Source organism: Strongylocentrotus purpuratus, unplaced genomic scaffold, assembly GCF_000002235.5.
Source record: "Strongylocentrotus purpuratus isolate Spur 01 unplaced genomic scaffold, Spur_5.0 spur5_scaffold_4, whole genome shotgun sequence".
Lineage (NCBI taxonomy): Eukaryota > Metazoa > Echinodermata > Echinoidea > Camarodonta > Strongylocentrotidae > Strongylocentrotus > Strongylocentrotus purpuratus.
Window position 1 is genome coordinate 10,933,813 of NW_022145610.1, and position 24,901 is coordinate 10,958,713.

The following is a 24,901-nucleotide window of genomic DNA, read 5'->3' on the forward strand; positions in this document are numbered from 1 at the left end:
TTAACTGGCTATTAAATTTTATTTGGATAACACACACACTGACATTTCTAATTCATGATATGAATGATAAACACACTAGTATACGGATGTCTCGCATCATAATTGTAAACAAAATGCAAATTATTATAAACCATGTATAAGGGCAAGGTTCTAGAGAATAAATTATAAATATAAATGAAGTTTCAGATCCATAAGGCCTCGCTCAGCTATGACGTTGGCAAAACCACTGATTTTCTTTTTTTAAGATGACGAAAAATGTAATACACATTGCATGTCTGTATGCTATAACACAGAGCTCGGTGAATATGCGCATGATCTTTGTTGCGCACAGTTGCAATTCGTTTACATGTTAAAAAAACTAGTGTTTTTTGTATTGTTTTGGCATCTTACCTGAACAGGCCTTAACAGGTACTTTGTAAATCATATTTCCCTAGTTAAAATGATAACTGGATGGACATAAAGGGTTTTATGAAGAAATAATAAACCTTCCACGTATTAAAATTAAAATTCAGAGCAATCTATTTGTCTTGCTGGCCCTTGGAGGCAGTGTCAAGTGGTTGCCGACACCAAAACAAGGTGATAAAAAAAAAAATGCAAAATACAAATTGAAAAAAGTAGAGAAATAAAATAGTCACCCTTATTATAAGAGAACAAAATCCCTAATAATTGTAAACAATGTTTGGGTAAGATATTGAGACCTAGGGCCTAAACTCATAATTTATATAATATTGACAGGCAACTACACTGTGTCTGCAAACAGCCCCTAATTTCATTTGAATAGGCAAATAGAGAAGGAATTTAAAGATTTCTTTCAGCACTTTCATGTACCGGTACCTGAAAAAAAAAGGAACATTATAAAAACATCTTTTCAAGGGGTTCAAAGTGCGCCAGTCACCTAAACAGGTTTTGCTCCTGGTGTATGAAGGGATTCCATGTCGATAAACTGTATCCAGAATATGAAATTCAAATCATTACTTCTCCAAAAAGATGCTACAGTTTAAATGTACTGTCAGTAAACAGCAAAATGACTCATTATGTAGACTAGTTAAGTGACGCATGCGTACACACTTGTATAGAACGGTGCGCACAGAACCCAAGTTGAGAGTTGGAGTAAAAGCGCTTGGAGACATCGTCCATTAATTAAAGTGCTATATAAACCCAGATTAGTATAATTATTAATATCTGTAGACTAAGACTTCTCTTATTAAATGCTTTTTACAAAAAAGAAATGATGGCTGTGTGCACTTCTTTCTGTTCATTACATAATTTTCACCTACTGGTATAGCATATGTATTAAAAAGTTCAGGGAGTTATCAAAGCTCATAGAGCATTGCACTCCATCTTCCACATTATAAAAGCATAGCAAAAAAATGTTGCATTTATTTGAAGAAACAGAAGAAAAAAAAGCATTTAATTAATCTCTAGAATAATCAAGGTTTATGATTTTAAATGTAAGTTTTAATTTCTATGAATGATTAATAGATATATTTGGATTTTAACTTAAACTTACTTTTCTTAATAAATTTTTTTTTTCCAGAACAAAAGGTGAAGATATTAATACAAATATATATCATTTTCAATAATGTATTTGTTGTTTAAAAAATAAATGCATATGTAACGAGAATACGAAATCGTGTACTACTAGTATACTGCCATCAGATATATAGATGAAAATACACTACTAAATATTTGAATAAGATTGCTACAATGCTAATAAGTCAGTCTACACAGATTGATAAAGTATCAATTATAGAATAAACATTGTGCAATTTGTTGGTATAGCCTACAGGACACACACTTAATGAGAAAAATGATGATACATGCATTACAGAAATTACATCGATATACCTACACCTTGATCACTATTTGTAGCGGCACAGCCAATATGTACACAGCATGCATATGATACGCATTAATGTAAAATGAAACCTTCTTCATATCATAAACCATTAGCTATCACTATTATTTGAAAATTATATCAACAACATATTAAATGCCTAGTCATCTAGACATACATGTTTACACCACATTTACACAACTTAAACATAAAGACACGATTGATTTCAATTTCACACAGTAAAACCTACCACCAAACCACTACACTATAAATAAAATGTTAAAAATAACTCCATCCCTTCTATGTGTCACACGACACAATGAAAAGTTACCGATATATATAAAGGCACCCACAAACTAATTAAATGGTCATAGTTTTTTAAATCTGACTTGTAAAGTGTACACATAAATGTTTTATCAAAACATAGCGACCCAACATGGCTCTTTTAATAATAATTTCCCTCTCCTTCTTTTCCTGTTACGAACTGCTTCAAGTTCAATTTTTTCTTAAAGAGGAGAGCAGCTGCTAGAAAACAGAAAATATCAACTCCCAATGGTTTCCTCTCACCGAGGAAACCTTAAAAATTCTCTCATAACATATGACAGAATATTTCAACAAACTTTTTTCGACCATCATCTGAAGTTTACTTTGTGAACTTGCTTCAGTCTAAAATTAAGTTTTCTTTTCATAAGCACATGGACATCTTACACGATACAGGCAGAACTCTGTTCCTTTTCACTTTTTCTGTACTTTTTTTAACAGTCAGAAAGGGGGGGGGGGTAACAGACCAGGGCATCATTTTTAACGAAATTATCCTACATACAAGTTCACAGATATCCTATTGGAACGCATGTTAAATAAACACATGCTTTTCAATAAGTCGAGGGTGAACTCGTACAAATACTCATGGTTTTGTGAGCTGCTGCCCAGTTTTTGCTCCAAAGATTAACAAATTGACTACTTTCCGATGTCACGGATAGACAAGTTTTTAAAAAATGTGATTTTCACATAAATGACAGGATATGACAATCCTTTAATATAAAGGACAGTACTGTTAATATTATGTCTACAATTTGTGGCCTCCTTTAATCTGATTTTTTTTTTAAAGAATGGGGAGGGATAATACACCTAGAGTAATAAAGGTGCATTTAGACCGCTAAAAATGCTAAAAGGGCAGAATAAATATCTTAAGAAACCTCACCAAGGAGTATTCTTCAAATGGAGACATTACACGTAATTCCTTCTTATGCCTGTGTCTTGTACTTGTGCCCTGCTTTAATCTGATAAATAAAATGGGGGGGGGGGGGGGGGTGGGGGGCAATACTCCTAGAGCAATAAGGTGCATTTAGACTGATAACATGATAAGGTTACATTAAACCCTAAACGCTAAAGGCTAATAAATATCTAAAGAACCGCAAAAATGGGCATCCTTTACGTGATGACTCTACACAATACATGTATATTCATACAATGTCCCATCTAGGAATAGAGAAGAATTTAAAATAATGTATCATTACATTTCAAATTACGATGAAATATGATTTACTGAATGACATGCAATGGTTGAATGCATGTACATGTCACAAAAGCATGACCTGCTTAGTTGATTGGAACTCCTGCATTTTGTGTAGCTTTCTGAAAAATCGAAGGCGACAATAAGAAATATAATGTTCCAAGAGGATACCAAGTCGTGAATCAACTCAACTAGTACGGTGCATAACTTTAGAAATATATTTAAAAAAATTAAATTTTAGAGAATAGAGAATGAGAACATACCCAGTAACACACAAAATAAATGTACGTTATTAACATTAACTTACAGCGGTAAAAGAACCAATCTAGATATGGTTGGATACGTCCAAAATACTTAGTCAAAACAAGTTACATGTACACATGGAAAATATGTTTAAATGAAAGGGGAACTGTTTTCAAACTGGACAACCTTCATGCTTTTCCATGAGTCCCTCAAACAACTATCCATACAACTGCTGATTAATACCAGCTGCTTTTGTAACGCTTCGGTTGCTTTCCTCGCTTTTCTGCATGGTTGCTTGATTACCACACATGCACTTTTGCACCAGCAATAAGCATCAATTGATGGACGGATTGCTTTGTGCAACACAATAGCTTTGCAAAATTACCCATTTCAGGTCTGATTAGCTCCATGACAACCCTTTTAACATTAGTATAGATTGATCCTGCACTGGAAACGGTTTAGTAGTCGTAAAGCCTTTGTTTATGTATATCTGATGATAAATACAATGTGGCACCTGGAGATAATTTGAGTGGCATATTAAAGTTATTGAACTAATCCAACCCCATACGCATCCGGCGTCTGTGAAAGTTTGTAAGATACACTTAGCAATCCAAATGTCAGTGGATGTGCTACTAAATTTCTCCCAAATTACACTTCATGGGAATAAATAAATACCCGGTAACCAATTTCAACTCACAAAAGAATCAATGGAGGTTAGACTTTTCAACCAGAAAAGACTGGAAGCTTTTTTACACAGTAAATTTGCCTGGTACCTATAAAAAATTGTTCCTCCACTCACTCCCAAACTGTATTGGTACAAGTTCAAATTAAAAACGCCAGGAATTGAGAATTGTTCAGCAAACATTATCAACTTGAAGACTTGATCCTGAATTTTCCTTGTGTGGGGGAAGTTATGTGAGTCATTTGGATTCTAAAACAAATGCAAATGATTTCTTGAACTTCATGATTTCATATTAGGCTGAAGTAAAGACCCCCTAGAATTTATAAAGAGGATCCATTCCTATTTTTGTACCTCTCACCCGACATTAAATTTAATGGAACTAAACATGATTTGAAGTACCAGTAAGGAATTGAACATGATTTGAGTAAAGATGGTATTAAGGATAGTATTAAACATTAATACTGCTTAATTTTCAGATGTCTAAAATCGTATTAATGGAAAAAAAGCAACAAAGAGGTGTCTTTGATTGCAGAAGTGACCAGAGCCATTTACAAAATGACATAATTTTGGCATCACACACTGTCCTCTCTTCTCCCTCGCTTCCTTAATTATTGTATATGGCAATATTTTCGCTTATCTATGGTTCAGAGACAAATTTGAATCTCATTATTTCACATAAAGCCGCAGCCATAACCAATGTTATACTTTTTAATGATGATCATTCTATTTCCGTGGATCATCAACTCATTACTGCGTGTCACAAATCGTCATTACATAAGAATTATTTTGGGAGAAATAAATGAAAATAATCCATTGAAGTGATCTCTTACGATCCTTGTAGTCTTAAACTTCGCTGGATGACCCTGTGATGGCTATAGTGTATAGTCCATAGTCTATAGATGCCGTACGCTACAAGTGAAGGGGCTTTCTTCAGCTAGTTCGACATGCAACATAATACTTGCTGGAAATATTCGCGTGTTGTTAAATTCGCCATCAATGAGCAATTTGTGAAATTCATGAAAATAAACCCCCTGCGAAAATAGCTGCTTATGCAGTATAATTATATGTAACTAACATTTGGGTTGGTACATGTAGATAACTATATCTCATAGCCTGGAGTGAACAATATTTTTCATATCCACACATATCCTTTTCTCCCTTCCATACAATCCTCCAAATATATACGATTGTCAAAAAGCATACAAACAGTGAAATACAGAAGATATATTTGACAATATCATTTTGAAGTTCACTGGTATAGACTGTTAACACTATCAGATAAATGTAAATAATCTTAGCAATATCTAACTCTAAAAAGCAACCAGGAAAGATTATGCACTACAAAATCTTCTTCCTTACATTACATGTATACCATATGTGTACATAATTAAGGAACATCACAAATTAACATATTGAATCACTTAATATTATATCAGTTCTGCATCATGCTGTATAATAAAAGTGACAAAACTGACAGCATTACAGTAGCTGTTTTATAACGCTACTACAGCAACAGCTACAACTTCCTCCATCTCTGCTGCACTTTCTTAGGTAGTGGGGGGGGGGGGGGGGTAACGTTGCCCTCCTCCAGCATCTAAGCTCCACCACTAGGGGTAATTATTGTACATGGCCTCCCTCATGGCAAGCTCCCTGGCGATCTTCCTGTCCCGCTCCTCCTGGGTCCGCTTCTGCTGCTCCATACGGTCCATCTGGTCGTGCCTCCTCTGGACATCCTCCAGGTGCCTCAGGTACTCCTCACGCTCCTTGTCCTGCACCTGTTTGGCATACTGGAGGTCTGCTGCCTCCTGCAAGTCAAACGTGGACCAAAAAAGGAAAAGAACATTTATTGGCCGACCTATGAAGTGGTAAGACAATCATACTGTAAGTATGCATCAACATTATTTATCACAATTATGCTTTGATCAGATAAGAAGCGGCGAAACTGTGTCGTTTTACTTTGTGGTGGTGGTGATTATTTTACCTGACTGCTAAGAAAGCATAAATGCTTGTAAGTAAGCAACCAGACGGCCGACGGTCCTCTCCGAGGGACCTGGTAATGAGGATTAATGCCTTACCAAAGGGCACTAGCGCATCGACTTGGTTTCGAACCCGGGTCACCGGATTACGAGACCACTGCTCTACCAACTGAGCTATCGCGCCTCCTCAAGAGAAGACTTAAGGTGTTATACGATTCACATTTCCTTTCTTGTAACAGAGAGCTCGGTGAATATACGTAGAACCTTTGTTGTGCACAAGTGCCATTCATTTATACCTTTAACCTTTGTTTTGGGACAGTGGTTGACTGCATCATATCTAAATGGGCCTTTAGTGTGGGTGAACTGAACAGCAGTGTTTCTCTTCCTGAAGTCCCTGCACTTGGTATGACCAACCAATGTGTCACAAACTCACCAGAACCTTGAACAAAATTATACCTTTTTAAGGGAAGGGGGGGGGGGGCAGATTTTAAACAGCATTGATTCATGTCACATTATCACCGATTAACTTTTATCAAATCAAGGGGTCAGTGACACAAAGAGGTATAACTCCATTTTGGCCATTTTGAGCAAAGGTGGTTTATGTGTCACTGAGCACTGGGGCCTTAAGGAGTTAAGTCTATGTTTCACTAGCCATTGACTTCAATGGGGTGTTGGGTAGAGTTAAGTCTTTGTGTTTCCTGAAAAGCCCACATTTTTCTGAACATTTTTATATCAAAATACTCATTTTGGCAAATATGGAGTTACGTCTTTGTGTCACTGACCCCTCAAAGTCATATGATGCACTTACTGTCATATGAAGAACAAAAATAAATAAATTCAGACTTACCATCTGGCGTTTGGAGGCATGTATCCCTTGGCGTTCTACTTGTACATGGCTAGCGGGTCCAGGAGGAGGGGGGCCATATCTGGTCTGTCTGCTGCCCGCAGGGACCAGGCGAGGGTAAGGAGTCTTGGGGCTGGTGTACCCATCCATATGGGGGTGGGGTTCAACGTACTGGTAACCTGGGGCGTGGCCTGGACTGCCCCCGCGCTGCGGCATCCAATGAGAGTCCCTGGGGTCCCTGGGGTCCCTGGGGTGAGGGTCAGGCTGGCGGACGTGGTGAGGATCGGGCTGGCGGGCGTAGCGGGAGAGCCCAGACTCCTGCATCTGAACAGCCCTGTTTTCAGGCTGTTGGACTGAAACATTCTGCTAGAAGTGAAGAAAAAAAGGATTGTGATACAGTCAAACCTGCTTTAGTGACCACCTGTCTACAACAAGCACATTTTTTGTTTCCCTTGAAAATGGTTTCCCATTGAAACATGTACTATTAAAAGGAACCTGTCTACAAAGACCACCTGTCTACAAAGATCATTTTTTGTGTTTCCTTTGCGCGGTCGATGTAGACAGGTTTGACTGTACAATGCTCTGACAATTTGCAATTTATAATCAAAACATTTCTATGGTGAATTTATCATCTTGTTCATTGAATTCAATTACAATCAGGCATCTGCTGATTTTCCACTCCACTCCATTGCATTCAAGCCATTCTCCATTTGATAACGACATGTAGAAACATTCCTATTCTAAATGATGTCTGCCCGCAAATGGATACCTATTTATTCATCTGGGCTTGGTAGAGAAAAGCAATGAAAATACATGCTCTGTTTGAGGATATAAATAATTTACCGGATTTGAACCTCTGATCTTCAAATATTCAGAGTCAAGCGCCCAAAGGAGTGATGTTTGTATCATAATATAAATACCTGATTATTTTACGAAACAGATAATATCAGTCTAGAGCTGCATGTAATGTTGTTTTTAATAAACCAATTCAATTCATTTCAATTCAATTCAATTTAATTCAATTCAATATTGGAATGGTAATTTACCTGAGGAGGTTTGACCTGGTGTGTTACATGGTTACCGCCATGACTACAGTCGCCATGACTACAGTCGACGACAGGCCGGTGGTCTTTCTCACAGTTCATGTTCTCCAGTATCTTCTCTTCAAAGTCTATTATAAATGTGTTGTGGGCATGCTGAAAAGAACAGAAACATTTATGTTGAGACCAGTTCGTAGATAGCATACAAACATCCCAAAATATCCACATATATGGAATAAAAACATTGCCCAAGTTCCAAGGTTCCGCTATCCAAGGTTAGCAAATTTGTTTTGGACCTACCTTTGCAGTCTCCTTGGCCTGGATCCTGGTCCTAACCTGGCTCAGGGCTTGTTTCAGTTTCTCCTGTGCTTGTGGATCACACTCAACAAGCTTCTCTACAGTGGTCTCCCAGTCACTGTCAAAACACACAAAACAAAAAACTTGGTCAGATATGACGCAGCAAAACCACTGTGTTTCTTTTTAACCCTTTTGAGGCAATCATTCCACATTTTGTGGTTTGGCTCAATAACTTAATAACTTAACAGAGGAATACGCACAAAACCTTTATTGCACGGAAGTTGCCATTCGTTTACATGTTTAAAGTATGTGGCTGTTTTTTTTCTCGGTTGTTTACCTAACAATTCAAAATCAAAGGCTTTACCATTTTTTAATTACTCTCAGTTTTGACCTTAACAGAATTTACATGTGTAGATCTTACACAACTGTAACCTTTGATCTTTGACCTTCAACCAAAATAATAGTAAGGCAAGTACCTCTTTCTTCTACATGTACATGTAACAACAGCCCACATGACGGAAGTCTGAAGAAATTACTTTCATATACCCTTGGAATATGTTTTGCTAGCCATATGCCTTTGACCTTTGACCTAACCGGAAAACCATTTCAGGTAGGATGGTGGTATCTTCTCATAATAAGTGATTGAAGTTTTGTACTCACTCTTTGAGAATTGTAGCTTCAAGTTCAGCTGAAGGTGCTTTGGGTGTCTTGATGTAGTAGCCATCACCCTCGGGGGTCTGGAACCCTGGAGCCACTTGACAATCCTGTTGTGTCATGTTGACTGGCATCGTATTCTCAACCATGCCAGCGCTCACCTTAAGAGGGCCTGTGTTGCTGCCCAGAGCTCTGGCTGAGCCAGATACCGGTCCATACGAAGCCGCCAGAGCCCCTGCATGGGGGTACTTGGTGTACATATGCAGGATGGGTTCCTTGCTGACAAGCTGGGCTGGCAGGGGAACGGAGTTGCTCGAGAAGTGGGGCGAAGGGGTGGGACCGTCCTCTTCTCGACGCCCCATCTCAATCTGGATCTTGTGTCCCCGCTCAAAGTGACTGCTGCCGGCCCTCTGGTCCTGCTGCCCCACCTCCTTCAAGGTTCTCTCCAGCTCATGCATGGACATCTTCTCATAGTCTCCCATCTGGTGCGAGCCATGAGGTGTCCTCTGCGACGGGTCATCCTCGTTGGCCGAGACATGACGGACCAACACCTTGCTATAAGTCATCGTGTAGTTGGTCGCCGTCTCTTTAACCGCTTTCCCCGTGTTAGGCATGAACAGAGACGTGCTCGTCCAAGGATTATAGCTTCCTACTTCACTGTCCGACCTATCCGCCTGATCAGTAGTCTCATCGTCATCTGTAAACTTGGAAGTCTCTATCTCCTCCTCTGCATCAACATCTATACCATTCTTCCGGTGGTCGATGTCCTCCTCCTCCTCCTCATCTTCAATGCCTGTGAAACTAAAGCTTAGGCCTGTTGATGATATGGCTTCCTTTGATTCTGTGGACGTTCCCCAGAGGCTATCTGACAGGGCTCTACTGCTGGACGTTGTCCATGATGGCTGGGTATCAGCCATGTGAGCCCACAGGCTGGTGGGGGGATTGGTGGAGCTGGAGGTGGCGGGCCTACTCCATGGGGTGGAGGTGACAGGCTCATCATCCTTGGTGTCGGTATCATCCTGGATCTCATCCAACCTGGTCACCAGGTAGGTCTGACGTTCCTTCAACTCTGTCAGGCTCGGGCCCTAATACAAACATTCAAGAGAGATTCCATTTTAAAAAACCATGTCGAGGGTTCAGTGACACAAAGACATAACTTCATATTTTGCCAAAATGAGTATTTGATATCAAAATGTTCAGAAAAATGTGGGCTTTCCAGGAAACACAAAGACTTAACTCCACCCAACACCCCATTGAAGTCACTGGCTAGTGAAACTTAGACTCAACTCCTGAAGGCCCAAGTGCTCAGTGGCACATAAACCACTTTTTCTCAAAATATTCAAAATGGAGTTACGTCTTTGTGTCACTGACCCCTTCATGTGTACCCCAAACAAAACAAAAAAGTCATAAGTACCTTGCTGCCAAGTAACATTACAAAATATGTCGTATTTACATCTAGCTTGATGAATTGAGAGTTACTTTTTACTATAAGAGTACTCTTTATTTCTCCACTGGATTAACTAAAGTATAGCTTTTTAAAAGACTACATCATAAACAAGTCTATGACAGAGCAAAAGTTTTGACAAACAATCTTTTTTTGTTAGTTTTGTTCAGATAAAACCTTATTGATTTTGACACTGCTAAAGAAAATCATCAAAGAAAAAATAGCCCCATTGGCAGTTAAAATAGCTGAACAACATATTCTTATGAAAACACATTCATTAATGATAATGCATGCAAAACCCTTTAAAACTCTTGTGCTCCAGCTCAAATATTTATGATATTACATGGCTTAGAGAGCAAAAAATTTGTAGCGAAATAAAACATGACTTACTCTTTCCAATCTAAGAGGCGGCTTTGGTTTGGGTGGTGAGACTGCAACCTTGTGGCTTGGTAATTTACCCCCCGGTCGCTTGGAGCTATCATCAGGGATGAGGTGACTGGGGTTCCCCTGTGGTGTGCCTACTGGTGGTAAATGTCTCATGTCGGCGATCCTGTGCCCTCGCTGGTCGTACGGAGGGTAGAAGTCTGGCTCCCCATGATACCTGCATGTGAAATGTAAAAAAATGAGCCGAAGGTTCTCTCCATGTTATACCTTTACTGCACTAAGTAGTGGGGGGGGGGGGGGGCGAGGGGAGGCCCTTTTCAAAACCCGGATTGCTTGGAATCCCATATTATACTTTCATGACTAAAACTGATCAAGTCAACCCCAAACGAATATAAAACTACTTATCAATTATCAGAATTCTCAGAAAACACTTTGCGTAGGAATACAAACTACTTGCACATTCTACAGTAAATGGAAAATGAGGGAAAATTAATCTCTTGTTCTCTAACCACTTTATAGTGCATAATAGAATATCTACTCACATGGGTTGTGGCTTGTACCTCTGGCTCGGCAACAACGATGGGGGCGGAGCTGAGGGCTCAACATAGTCATCCACAGGCACCACATCATACGCCTTCATGGTGTGAGGATCAACGTAGCGCTGCACCACCGGTCTGCGGTACTGCCTCGGCGGCTCCGGCGGTGGAGTCTGGGGCATCACCTGGGACTCAGGGTACAGGTAACCACCACCGGAGGGGGCGTGGTAGGGGTAAGGGTGCTTGTCCGGCTTGCGGTCATAGGGGTCGCCTTGGGGTGGCGGCGGCATGGTGGGCACCAGGATGTGGGGTTGGGGTGGTGGATGAGGTGAAGGCGCCTGGCCACCATAGGCGGCAGGAGCTTCATTGGATGGCATCCTCCTCTCATAAAAGTACCCTTCTGTGAAGGAAAAAAATGTATTTATTTAATTTATTTATTTATTAAAACATCTTTATACAGGATAATATGTTCTGGGGGGTGTTTCATAAAGCTGTTCGTAAAGTTAGGCATGACTTTACGAACAACTTGTATATGAAAAGCCAAATGGGATGCTCAATCATTATTAAATACATCAATTAAATTGAACTGTGCAGATGTAGATTAACATACTTATGATAACAAACATTTTTAATGCAAAGTATAATTTAATTGAGGTTATTGAATATATCAGAAAAAACTTTGGGCATCTTATCTGGCACTTCATATAATGTAAGAGTTGTTCGTAAAGTCATGCGTAACTTTACAAACAGCTTTATGAAACTCCCCCTAGGTATACTGTTTTTCAACATGGTCCTGTTAATATCAAAAAGGAATTAATATTCACTGTACCCACACCTCTGATAAATTAGGACTTGATTCTTCAGAAAGCTATTAACATCAAAGGATGTACCGGAATCAAAAGTGCTAAGGCACAAACAAAATGTTGTGCAGCATGCAATTCTTGAGTTGAAAAACGACTATGCCCAAATCTAGAACACCATGTCAGCATATCTCAATTTACTGCAGCTATATAATGGTACACATATATACATGTATGTATATGGATACATAAATACATCAGTCGCATCATTCAAGAGACATTTAAAAAAAACTCATTTGTTTTCTTTGTAATTGTCATTTTTTAGAGTGTAATGCACTTGGAGAGTATATAACTATTATGTTTGTATTTTAAAATGTAAAGCACCTTGAGCATGTTCATGTAAAGGCGCTAAATAAATACCAATATGTATGTTTGTATATAACCACAAAGGCGTTATGTATTGAATATTTTAATTTTTGATAGGTTTACCTGACTTTTAAGAAGTTTTCTCAGAGCCTTGGTAATGAGGATTAATGCCTTACCAAAGGGCATGAACGCATTGATTTGGTTTTGAACCAGGGTTACGAGACCACTGCTCTACCACTGAGCCATCGCGCCTCCTCACTACCGTGCGAGTCAAAAAAAAGTTTAAACCTAGAAAGTTGCTGATTATTTCAATAATCATCTATGAACAGTAAATTATTATACATCTTATGAAAGAGTGTTTTATCCCAAATCATTTGGTATCATTTTTGTGTGGTATGTGTTCACGCTTGGATGAACAAGAGGCATTCTTTGCGAGAGTGTTAAAATCGACTTGCGCCAAAGTGATGCCTACAGCATGTGTTATGTTGGGATTAGCGGAGTGAGAGAATGAATTGAATGTATCAAATGAAATGCATTGCATATGCTTTTTGCAGTTGCAAAGTCACACACGCACACACACACGCACAAATATTTGTTGATATTTGATATTCGATATTTTATGTGTAGCATGATTAATTTTGTTAGGGAAGTTATTTGGATCTGCAAAAACCGATTTAATAACCGAATCCCAATTGTTTTATTTAAACATCACATAAGCAACTTTGGCGCAAGTTGATTTTTGCACTCTCGCAAACAGTGCCTTCTGTTCATCCAAGCGTAAACACGTGCCACACAAAAATGATACCAAATGATTTGGGATAAAACAATCTTTCATAAGATGTATAATAATTTACTGTTCATTGATGATTTTTAAAATAATTAGCAATTTTCTAGGTGTAAACTTTTTTTGGACTCACACTGTATTAAGTATTGTTTAATGTATTAAATATTTAAATTTAATTCTCTGTATATCACAATTCCACAAAGTTAACCAAATATCTTCCAATGAGAGACTATCGCTGATTAGTTTAGCGCACTTACCTTCAGGCGGTAGAGCGTATCTGTCGATATCCGGCCCTGGTCTTCGCCCCTTGGCTTCATGGTGCATCACCCTGCCCCCGCCCACACTGGACGTCCTCTCCGAGTCCTCTCTGCCCACCGATGGTTCGCTAGCATTCATGCTCAGGCTACGACTGGCTAGGTACATCTTGGTGTTACTGCTCGGTAAGATATTGGGGTACTCCAGGTGGGGTGGCAGCCCGGGAGTGGGGCTACTCAACTCCTTCCTGGTAGTCATTGACTGCTCGTTACGATCCCTGAGTCCATAGAGAGAAGCTTGACTGGAGATACAATGGTACAAATAAATAATAATAAAATAGAAACAAGGAACTGTCTGTCCCTAAGTCTATCACCAAAGGGAAGTGTGGTAATATAGGAAATTAGCCTTGACAGGCCAATGGCCTTTGTTGATCCCTCACATCCACCACCCTTCATCCTTCTTTCATAGTACCATGTGACTGAATGTTGTTATATTTATATTGTTTAATTCATACTGATTTGTTTGTATATCTTCTGATGTGTTTTCAAAGAGATGTGAAATAAAATTGAATTGAATTGAATTGAACAAATTAAGAAGACTTGTAGGTTTTTGATTTCAGATGTTTTTTGAAGAAGTCAAGTGAAGCACTCTTTGAAAGGCATGGGGCAATGGATTGAAGGGATTTGAAGCCAGCCTATTTTTCAAGATTCGGGAATGAGAAGGGAAGGGGCTGATACAGATTAATGTGAATATGATGTTTTCTACTGCTGGAAGATTGAGAAGAAGTATTGAGGAAGTGTGGTTGACATAGATTTGATAAGTTTAAAAGTAGAACAATTGAAGGAGAACAATGTAGTGAAAAATAAAATATAAAAGAGAAGAATGAAAGAACAGAGATAATCAGAGAAAGACAGGGACGCAACAAGAAGTCAACTTAGGAGCAAGAAAGGGATAGAAAATAAAATCATGAAGTCCTGACGTCCTTGAAAAAGATCAATATAATCAACATAGCCCTATCAAATAAAATTTAGATTTTAAGAATTTGAACCCTAGTGACAGAATAGCTGACAGATGTATTGGAAGGAAGAGTGGAAGGAAGTAGACCCAGAGGGAGACCCAGAATCAACTGGGAAAAGAATGTCAAGAACTGGAGTGGACTAAAACTGCAAGATTGCACCAGAATGGCAGAAGATAGAGTGAAATTGAGAGATGTTGCAATCAACCTCCGAACCGGGAGAAGATACCGAGATACAGACAGAATAGCGACCATGATTGACTCATATAAACATTAAAAAAAAAAAAAAATTAGTTGCAATTTGTTTTCGCAATTTTGGTACAAGAAGTTAGACGAGTTCTAAACTCAGGCCTTAAATTAATCGACGGCCATCGACGGCCAGGCCGTCGATGCCCCTATGACTGGCCGCGGTGCCCTCCCAAAAAAAGATATATTCACGGCCAAAAAGGCCGTGCCCTTTTTTTCAAACTGGCCGACGTGCCTTTTTTTCCAACTGGACGTGCCCTTTTTATTTTAAATTTGCGCACATAAAACCACCAATTGCGCCCATAATCATCTAAAACTAGACGGCAAGGCGCAAGTGTTTTCCGTGAAAATGCGGCCATAAATTATTAGAACAGTAAAAATACACGAATCACGAACAGTTTGCCGCCCACGAGCTCTCTTCTAGCTTCGTATTTAGTGCTTTAATAAGGCGCAAGTGCCGTGAAAATGCGCCCTTTGTTATTATATAGGCAATGCGCTAGCGCACGTACGTACGTACGTTCATATTATGCGATCGCATGATATGCATATGGTGCATGCTGTTGACGCACGCACGTACGTACAAATCGAAGGCCAGGATCAAGAAAACAAATCGTCAAATGGAGAAATAAACAAGCATTCAAATAGTCATTAGAGATCTGTCGAGGTTTGTTTGTAGGCCTAGTTTATTATTTTATCTCAAATAGAATTTAGAATTATCTTATTAATAAGTTAAGAACACCTACGATGTTCTCGATCGTAGTTACTCTCATTTTGCCACCAGCCGACCTCGCTTCAAAAAGCTACCCCGCCAGCTTCCCAAGACGAACGTTTCGAGTCCCGGTAAAATTCCGAGGGTGCATCGGTTTCGCTGGCAAACTTCCAGCCCGACAGCTTCCCACCAAAAGTGGCGAGAGTGTGTGTGCGAGGAACGATTTTGGTTTCGTGAATGCACGTTACGCAACTGAGCTGAGCGTGTCACTTTCAGCTGTCGAATGTCTATAAGGACATTTTTACATCTTATTTCATTAGTTAGGCCTAGATCTATGTAGACCTTTCTATACAACAGTTAAAAAGATAATTTCTTCAAATTTGCTCCTACTACCGAGAGAGTGGCGGAAGGTTTGTGTGTGAGGTGCGATTTTGATTTGGAATACCCGGCCCGGTAAACTTGCCAATTAAGTCCTTCTGACTTTCGATGTTTGTGAAATTGACAATTTATTTATTCATTTGCTCATCAATATTTTTAGTTACTTTAAAATACTGTTTAATGTGCAAGTTTGATGTTCTTAATCAATCTTTCCTGTTCATATTGTTAAGATTAAAAAGTTATTAAATTGATCGTTCGATCTATTCACATTATGAAATTAACATTTGTAGACTCTCCTTGAACTTATGATTAGATAAGCGGCCTATCTGTTTTTGGAAAATTGCCCCTTGCTCACGTAAATTCCCGTGGCAAAGGGCAACTTAAAAAAAAAAATTGCCCCTTGCTCCTGGCTGCTAAATCTAAGGCTTGCGGGCCGCCGCCTTGTTTGCAGGCCCGTAGCCAGAGTTTGGTGTTTGGGGGGGCACATACATGTAATCGATCGAGGTCAAAAAAAGGGGTCTACAAAATTTCAACCGATCCTGGAAATTTTAGGGGGGGCACGTGCCCCCCGTCCCCCCCCCCCCCCCCCCTGTGGCTACGCGCCTGCTTGTTTGTATGTACCGGAGACCTCTATACATTCTGTGAAGAAGCTGGTGCTAAAAGTCATGGGAAATTGATCCTGCACAAGTTTCATAAAATACACATGACATCTAACAAAAATAGAATCAATTTTTTTGGCCTCATACTCGATGCCCTTTTTGTAAAATATTTTGGCCTCGATGCCCTTTTTGTAAAAATATTTTGGCCTTGGTGCCCTTAAAAATATGAGGTACTCGAGGCCAAACTGGCCTTGCCCTAAAAATGACGAAATTTAAGGCCTGTAAACTAGATCTAAAGGAGAATCTATGTTTACTTACATATCTTCATCCAAACGTAGCTCATCCTCATTTCTCTCTGAGGAAGCCAGCTGAGAGAATGCACTGAGAGGGGGCCTGTGGATCCGGCCCGATTCAGATTTATAGCCCATGGCAGCCGAGCCAGTGCTGCGTTCCTGCTGATCAGAGAACAGCCCCGACACGCTGCTGTAGAGAGACTCGCTCCCCAGCCTGGCGGCAGCGGAGCATTCCTCCAGGCTGTATATGGGTTGGTCCCTTGGTGGCTTGCCGTTTGAACTGCCAGGCATGGACTGGGTAGATGTCTCATTATTACCCTCGCTTAATAAGGAGCCATCTCCGCGTGAAACGTTTGAATTCTTGTTCTGACTGTTCAGCGAGGACAGGAGTTGACGGCTTTTTGAACGGTACCTGGAATAGACGAAAGTGAATTTTAACACACTGGATTTCGTAAGTTTGCAATAATGCAGGAATGTAGGCTTAGATGAAGTCTGCTATATTGTGAACGATTGTGTATGTATGTTTGAGATCATTTTCCATTTTTCCCTATTTTGTTTAGGGTACTCAAAATAACACTTTGTAATCTCATTACTAAAATATCGTTTCTATACTCACTTCTCCAGCTCTTCCTCCGAGTGCGCGAACGTGCAGCTTGGCCCCCGAGGGCAGCCTCCCTTCTGCATGACGTCCCGACACAGACTGGTCTTGTACTTGATGTTCTGGGTCTGGAGATCCAGGGCTTTCTTGTTCTGGGAGTAGTTCTGGAGGAACTCCATCAGCCCCTTGAGGACCTTCCTGACAGAGTCTAAAGCAGACAGGATGCCTTCCCAGGAGGAGATCATTGCTCCTGTTGATAACAATGATAGTAATAACAATGTCAGTAATAATAATAAAAGGCCTAGAGAATCTTGCTTTGACAAGAAAAATTGTGGGAAGGAGGAGTAGGGGGAAGGAGGAGAAGGGGGAAGGAGGATACTTTGGAAAAAAAAATGCAAAAATTGTTGGAAGAGAGAGGAGTGAAAGAACTAATAGAGAAGGATATGAACCAAGGGTTGTAGAACAGCATGATCGCCAAAGTCAATTGAGATGGCATTTAGAGAGAGAGAGAATAATAATATCGATAACATAATAATGATAACAATAATAAGCATAACAACAACAACAATATAATTTTTATAATAAAATTATAATAATAATGCCATTCACTTACACATACACAAATCTGCAGCAATTTTTGTTGGTGATACAGTCAAAACTGCTTTTATTTAGTGACCACCTGTCTTCAAAGACCACATTTTTTGTTTCCCTTGAAAATATTTCTCATTTAAACATTAAAAGGAACCTGTCCACAAAGACAACCTGTCTTCAAAGACCACTTTTTGTGTCTCCCTTGGGCGGTCATTAGAGACAGGTTTGGCTGTATCTGAATGAACCTGCAATGTTACATGATTTTTTAAAATATGGAATGGTTAATCATTGGTGTGATGCAAAGGTTCAAAGATGTACCCACCTGGACTTGGGTCAATGGCTGCCAGTTTCTCCAGCTGAGCGTGGAGCTGGGCCAAGCGGACTGGATCTCCGGAGCGCTGGAGACAAATGGTCAACTCCTGGATACTGGAGGTGAAGGAGGCTGGAGTCTGGAGCTGTGAAAAATGTAATGGATTGGGGAAAAATGTGTAAATTAGTACAAAGTATTAAATTGAAGAGATGACTGGTAATACAAAATCAAAGAATAGCAACGGATTCAGACACACTGAAGCTTTTTGACTTGAACTCTTCAGATTCAATCGCAAGAATGAACACAGAAGGCTGAAATCGGAATAGAAACGGAAAGGACGTAATGCCAGCTGCTTAATAATGAAAACGTTGAATGAACGGCAACAATGGCCCTGCGCATATATTGGCTGAACTCTGTATTATAAGATACAGAAATGTGAAATCTATTACACTTTACGTCATCAAAAAACTAGATGGATCTTGGACTGCACACAGTTGAAAATGATGCCTCCGCCATAAATTTTACAAAACAAAACGGAAGCAATTTTTAAAATCAAAGTTTGATTGTAATCCATTAACAGGTTCTCAGAATATCGTGATTAAAAGCTATTTTTCATATACATGGCTCTGCAAGATAAATACATGTCCTGAGTTTGATAGTAATCCATCTGTCGGCTACTTTGTAGCGGAGGCATAACAAACAAATATGATACCTAGAGGTAGGAGTGGAAGAGTATGATCATTCTCACCTTGTCAATGATGGACTGCATGTGAGATTTATGATTGAGATCACCGTACAGTAGGGACGACCACTGTTCCGGTGATATCCTCAAGCCGGCCTCGATGGCTATCTGAACAATCTGCGTGTCGTGCTCGCGTCTCAGGGAATCGTAGTTGCGGAACTGCACAATAAAAGAAATAAGCAATGTCAACATTGTAGATGTGATGCGGATGAGTGGATAAGTCATCACTCTGTGAACCACAGGTTACAGGGTTTGAATCCCTGCCAATTGATCTGCATCGCCACTCTTCACCCAGGTGTAGTAAATTAGGTAGGAACTTATTCCTTGTATGCTATGAGCGCCTTAGGGCAGCTGGGCTTAACACAGGGTTATACAAGGAGTTTGTGGGCGCTTACAGCATTCACTGGTATAGATATGTGCTCAATATAAATGTAGCTTTCATTATTGCAGAGCTGCCAACCTTGGGCAACCAAAAAAAGGAACCATTATGGCAAAAAAAGCAATTTCAAGCAAAACGTGACACACTTCCAATGCAGAAATGTCCATTCCTCATGCTGTAATTTCCATATTAGGACCTATAATTTATATTAAGTACTATTTTTTTTTTTATTATAGGCATTTCATTCTTTTTGAGAATATTCACACCTTTCAATCTCTATAGAAGTTTTCTAATGAAGACGTACTACCGTAATAATGAGAAAAATACATAATAATTCCAGGAAAAACGTAATGGTTGGCAGCTCTGTTGTTGTTATCACATGTAATTTCTTTCAAATTTAATATTCAAATGAGCTCACCTCTTCTTTGAGTTGCATGAGAGAGGACTCCTCTTCCCGCTTGGTGACCTTAAAACAGGACGCTCGGTAGAGGAGCTGAACCACGTGACCCACGCTCGTCTTGGAGGCCTGGGGAAACTGCATCTCAAGCTTCTGGACTACAAACATGACCAGGACCTTGCGAGAGAGAGGTGTCCCGTCCTCCAGCGCCAGCAGAACAAGCTTCAGAGTTTCCTCCTGCATGGCTTTAAAAGACAGGACATGTATGATTTAATAAATCAATATTTACATAGACAAATACATATTATACAGATAGTGACTGGCAGGGGTGTAATATAACATTTTTTGGACTGCTGAAGGGAGTTATATTTTCAGGGTTTCTTCCTGCATTGCTGTAAAAGACAGACATGTGTATAGTTTGGTAAATAAATAGTCATATACAGTGTAGAAGTGATGCGGTCTAGTGGATAAGTCGCCACACTGTGACATGTATAATTTATAAATAAAATATTCGCATACCCGGTACATAAAAATGCAAATGTCAACAGTGTAGAGGTGATGCGGTTCAGTGGATAAGTCGCCACACTGTGACATGTATAATTTATAAATAAAATATTCGCATACCCGGTACATACAAATGCAAATGTCAACAGTGTAGAGGTGATGTGGTTTAGTGGATAAGTCGCCACACTGTGACATGTCATTTACTAAATAAATATTCACATACTGTACATATATAGTTATAAATAAGGTGTATGGACATTCTTCTCTTTTGTTTACTGGGTGAGGAATATCCAATCACGATGAGCTGAAAAACTCATATTTATAATTAGACCCAAACTAAAAAATAATTTATGGCGACATTTTGTTGGTTTTGGAGTGACTGGTCACATGTTTCTATCATTTGTTTAATAGATACGACCTCCAGGGGGGCATATCACAAAACTTGTTATCAGTGACAAATGACAGTTTTTGTTATAAGCTATGAAATCTTTGCTTCTGATTGGTTATCAGCAGATTTGTCACTGATTTTCGTCATTTGTCATTGAAAAAAGACTTTGTGAATCTGGCCCCTGGAATGATATTTCACATATCATATTGAGAAGAAACGAAGAGTATTTGCATGGAGCATATCAAACAGAAATAGTGCTTTTTCATCATTTTTAACTCATCCAAATAAAAATAAATGGAAATTTTACATGGGATGTTTATACGCAACAAAACATATAGAAATAACAAGAACAGTCATGGTCGAAATAAATAAATGATGACATGAAATACACTGAAAGCATGATTAAAGGGATTGGGTAGCTTTGCCTCAGATTCTAAACAAAATCCTGGATTTAGCTAATGCTGCAATCATAATTATAAACCTTTAGGTCGGTCAGGATTCCCATGACTTTTACAAGCGGATCGCCTGTCTGATTTTTAAGATATTTATGATTGGAAATCAAAATTTCAAAAACCATTATAACTTTACAGTCTATTGGGGGAAATGAGTATGGTAAAACCGGTCACTCAAAGATTTTTACTTTTTTGAGGCACTTCGTGATCATTTTTAAGCGCAATTTTTGTAGGGCTTCAATAATACACCATATCACAGACACTGATAACTCGTAGGGCCATGCATCTCAGATTTAACATTGTGAAACGATGCCTTTAACGTCCAAAACAACTACATACCAGGTCCAAGAAACTGGCAGCCTCTGGCTCGCACTGCAGCCCACAGGTTGGTAGAGAGCTGCTGCGGGTTCTGATGCTGAATGATCAGTTCTGTAACGATCCTCTCCCCCAGAGATCGGGCTGCCCGAACCACCCTGGCCCTGCCTTCTCCCTCAATCAGCTGACAATTGACCAGGGTGACTAGTTTACGCTGGATCGGACGGCTGAGGAGGGGCGAGCCACCGTTACCGTTCAGGGTTCCATTCAGGCTACCGGAAGATGCTGAAAGACATTAGCCGAAGGTCAAGACACTATGATAAAGATCATCGCTTACACGTACATTGTATGCTTTTAAAAATATGTCTCTTTTTACGCATCATCTCATCATCAAAGGTTAAAAAAAGAAGAAGTTGAATTGGAGTAACAGGCCAGAGGAAAAACAAGACAATTGCGACTGCTGGTGCATATCATCACCAACTTAGAGCCTTGTTTCTCTAGTGGTTCTAGAAATTTTGCAATAATAAGGCTGATAGCTGGAATATTAGAAGTTGACCTCTGTGACCTTTGACCTAGTTACTCCAAAGTCAATGTGTCTTCCTACTGTGATATTTGGTCGGAAGCATAAAAAATAGGGCAAGTGCATCAATTCTTTTTCTACTTGGAAATCGGATACTTCCTTCTTGAGGAGTTTGCATGAGGACAATTTACCTCCCCCCCAAAAAAAAATTACCTCAACAAAATTTGTCCTAGGGGGTAATTTTCTGGGGGTCATTGTCCAGGGGGTCATTGCACTGATACGCATATATCTGAAGGAGGGATTATATATATACAAATTGTAAGACAAGACAGTACCAAAGGCATCGCCTGACTGTATCTTTAGTTTTTACTTACGTTTGTTAAGAGCCTTGAGATAGAGAGCCAATTCTTCAATGATGCCCTGTGTAGTCTGATAGTTCTCAAACTCAGCAGGCTTCAGGCCATCGGGAATCCGTTTCCTTGACGGATCTCTCATCACTTCCTGACCAGCCACGAGCTGAAGAATGGCAAAGTTTGTAGGAAGCTTGTCCACCTACCACATGAGTTATAACATGATATTGATAAGGATCAACTGTGAAAGTGAAACCTGTATTATTATTCAAAGACCCTATTCGATTAAAATACAACTTGATATATAAAATGGAAAACTGGATGAATGTAGAGTACAAATGTAAAGGAATAAAAAGTAATTACTCTTTCATTATTGCACAAAAGCAAATTTTCTGCACCCCTCCAAATTACGGGTCAACGGGGGTCAAACTTGCTGAAGTTACAGTGACGATATAACATTGTGGAACCCATTGTTTCACCTACAGTATAGTGTATATAGCCAAGGCGATGAGCTGTGCTTAATTAATGCAAAGGCATTGTGAATATGCGTACTCCACATACATGTAAGATGATGTCATCAAGTCGATCGCAAGATTTTAGGTCAACAACTTCCCATTTTCAAAGCTTTAGATTTTGAGTTGTCAGAGAGCTGATATTTTTTGACAGACACTAAAATGGCATATAATTGACATTATTGTAATCTATGTCTTATAAGCTTTCCGTTGATATATAATTCATCCATTTCATTAATCAGTTCGGATATGGTCTTTAAGAGTGGTTCTCGTAGGCACGTGGTCTTAAATGTATAGGCTACTTTTGTACATGTTTCAATGAGAAACCATTTTAAAGGAAACAAAACCGAGGTCTTTATAGAGTGGTGGTCTTCCTATGTACAGGTGGTCGCTAAAGCAGGTTTGACTGTATTAAGCATCACATTTCTAAAGAACTCAGAAATCATCTGCATAAAACGGCAAAGGTAACATTGCAAGATCCCCCCCCCCCTGAATATACATGTACATTGAAGAGTGTACTGGTGATGTTCTGCAGAACTAGATTTACTTATCAATGAAGTACAGTACGAGCTGGGCAGTTAGGCAATAATCCTTAATGGAAAATGATACTAAAACTTCAAAGAGACAAGCACAATTTGACATGATCATAAGGCCTAAAAAATAGATGTTGTATTGCCCTGTACATGTACAGTGTAGGTGCTAAAACATAGGTCGGTCGGTCGAAATCTTTTTTTTTTAACAATTTTTTTTCTTTTTTTCTCCTTCTTTGGGCGGATATTTCTCAGTTTTTAATGCTTTTTTAAAAAAAGTGGACCGTAGATTTCAAGATTTTGGGGTTGGTCTCAAAGGGCAATACAACATCTTTTTTATTTAGGCCTAACAACAGATCGCCCCTGTTCCACACTTCCTTACATGTAAACATTATAAATGAATCAAACTAATTCATCAAGAACAGGTAATTTTAGAAAATAACTGCTATTAAATAAAACACCATCTATCGAGATAAAGAGAGGAAAGGACAAAACTAAACTAATCACCAAAACATGTTTTTCTCTTGATCTAAGGGGTTGCTACATGTATATTTGTATGAAAAATATGAGCTTCAAATATTACTTCTACAAAGAGATATTGAAATTTAAATACATTCTAAATGAACAGGAAAAGGTAAACAGGGCTCAGACAGCACCCAAGCCCATGCAACTATACATGCAGGGTTTTATGTTATCCTTTATTTTCTTCATACTCTTTGAATGTTTACCTAAAGAATGCCAGGTAAGGTACTTTGAGGTTGATTTTGTACATTCTTGCTGTACTCATATGGATTGAGTATCTTTGTCTCAGATTATAAACAAAATCCTGGATTTAGCTTGTGCTGCAATCATCATTATAATCCTTTAGGTCAGTCAAAGATATTGCTTTTTTGAAGCATTTCAGGATCATTTTGAAGTGCATTTTTTTTAGGGCTTCAATATTTTATTTTTGTACATGAATATAGGGCTTCCCAGTGGTACAATAAATTAGTGTATTTAATATCTTTAGCGCAATACCTGGCTGACTGGCCAATATTGTTTTTGTATTGCTCAGTCATCTGGGAACTTCAACTATTGATATATGGATATCATGGCAATATCACACAAAAACGAAGCCATATATAACAAAGGAAGTCAAATTTTTGTTTTTTTCGCTAGTCAGACTCGCTAGTCAGACTAATAATATTAGACAATAATATTGGATGGCCCTGAGTGTGATACAAGAATATATTGCTTGAGCTACATTGTATAATAGCCTAATAATAGCCTAGCCTAATAGTCCACTCCAAATTTTATTAAACCGAAATGGAAATTCTTTTTGCCCAATTGATCGTGAGCCCGGCAGCCACTGAGCAGCCCCAGATCGACGTTGCTCTATCCCTTATTGTTGAACGCCAAACAAGGTAGCAACAACTCCC

The 24,901-nt window shown here is 39.2% G+C and overlaps 1 protein-coding gene across 5 annotated transcripts in view; it reads right to left on the reverse strand.

Annotated features, from left to right (window-relative positions):
- The window catches only part of LOC115929278 (roquin-1-like), a 35,274-nt gene continuing 10,373 nt past the window's right edge, over positions 1–24,901 (reverse strand). For 4 of the 5 annotated variants that reach the window (XM_030997977.1, XM_030997975.1, XM_030997976.1 and 1 more), the window contains exons 3-17: positions 22,466–22,643; positions 21,596–21,856; positions 19,934–20,157; positions 19,143–19,295; positions 18,407–18,539; positions 17,512–17,743; positions 16,921–17,307; positions 13,658–13,956; positions 11,457–11,850; positions 10,921–11,131; positions 9,093–10,171; positions 8,436–8,550; positions 8,142–8,291; positions 7,099–7,461; positions 1–6,080 (exon numbers count right to left, since the gene is read on the reverse strand). In XM_030997977.1, coding sequence (XP_030853837.1) covers positions 5,883–6,080; positions 7,099–7,461; positions 8,142–8,291; positions 8,436–8,550; positions 9,093–10,171; positions 10,921–11,131; positions 11,457–11,850; positions 13,658–13,956; positions 16,921–17,307; positions 17,512–17,743; positions 18,407–18,539; positions 19,143–19,295; positions 19,934–20,157; positions 21,596–21,856; positions 22,466–22,643 — 4,377 coding nt within the window. In that variant the 3' untranslated portion in view covers positions 1–5,882. The remainder of the gene's footprint in view (positions 6,081–7,098; positions 7,462–8,141; positions 8,292–8,435; positions 8,551–9,092; positions 10,172–10,920; positions 11,132–11,456; positions 11,851–13,657; positions 13,957–16,920; positions 17,308–17,511; positions 17,744–18,406; positions 18,540–19,142; positions 19,296–19,933; positions 20,158–21,595; positions 21,857–22,465; positions 22,644–24,901) is intronic. The other variant, XM_030997979.1, reaches the window with a different exon arrangement.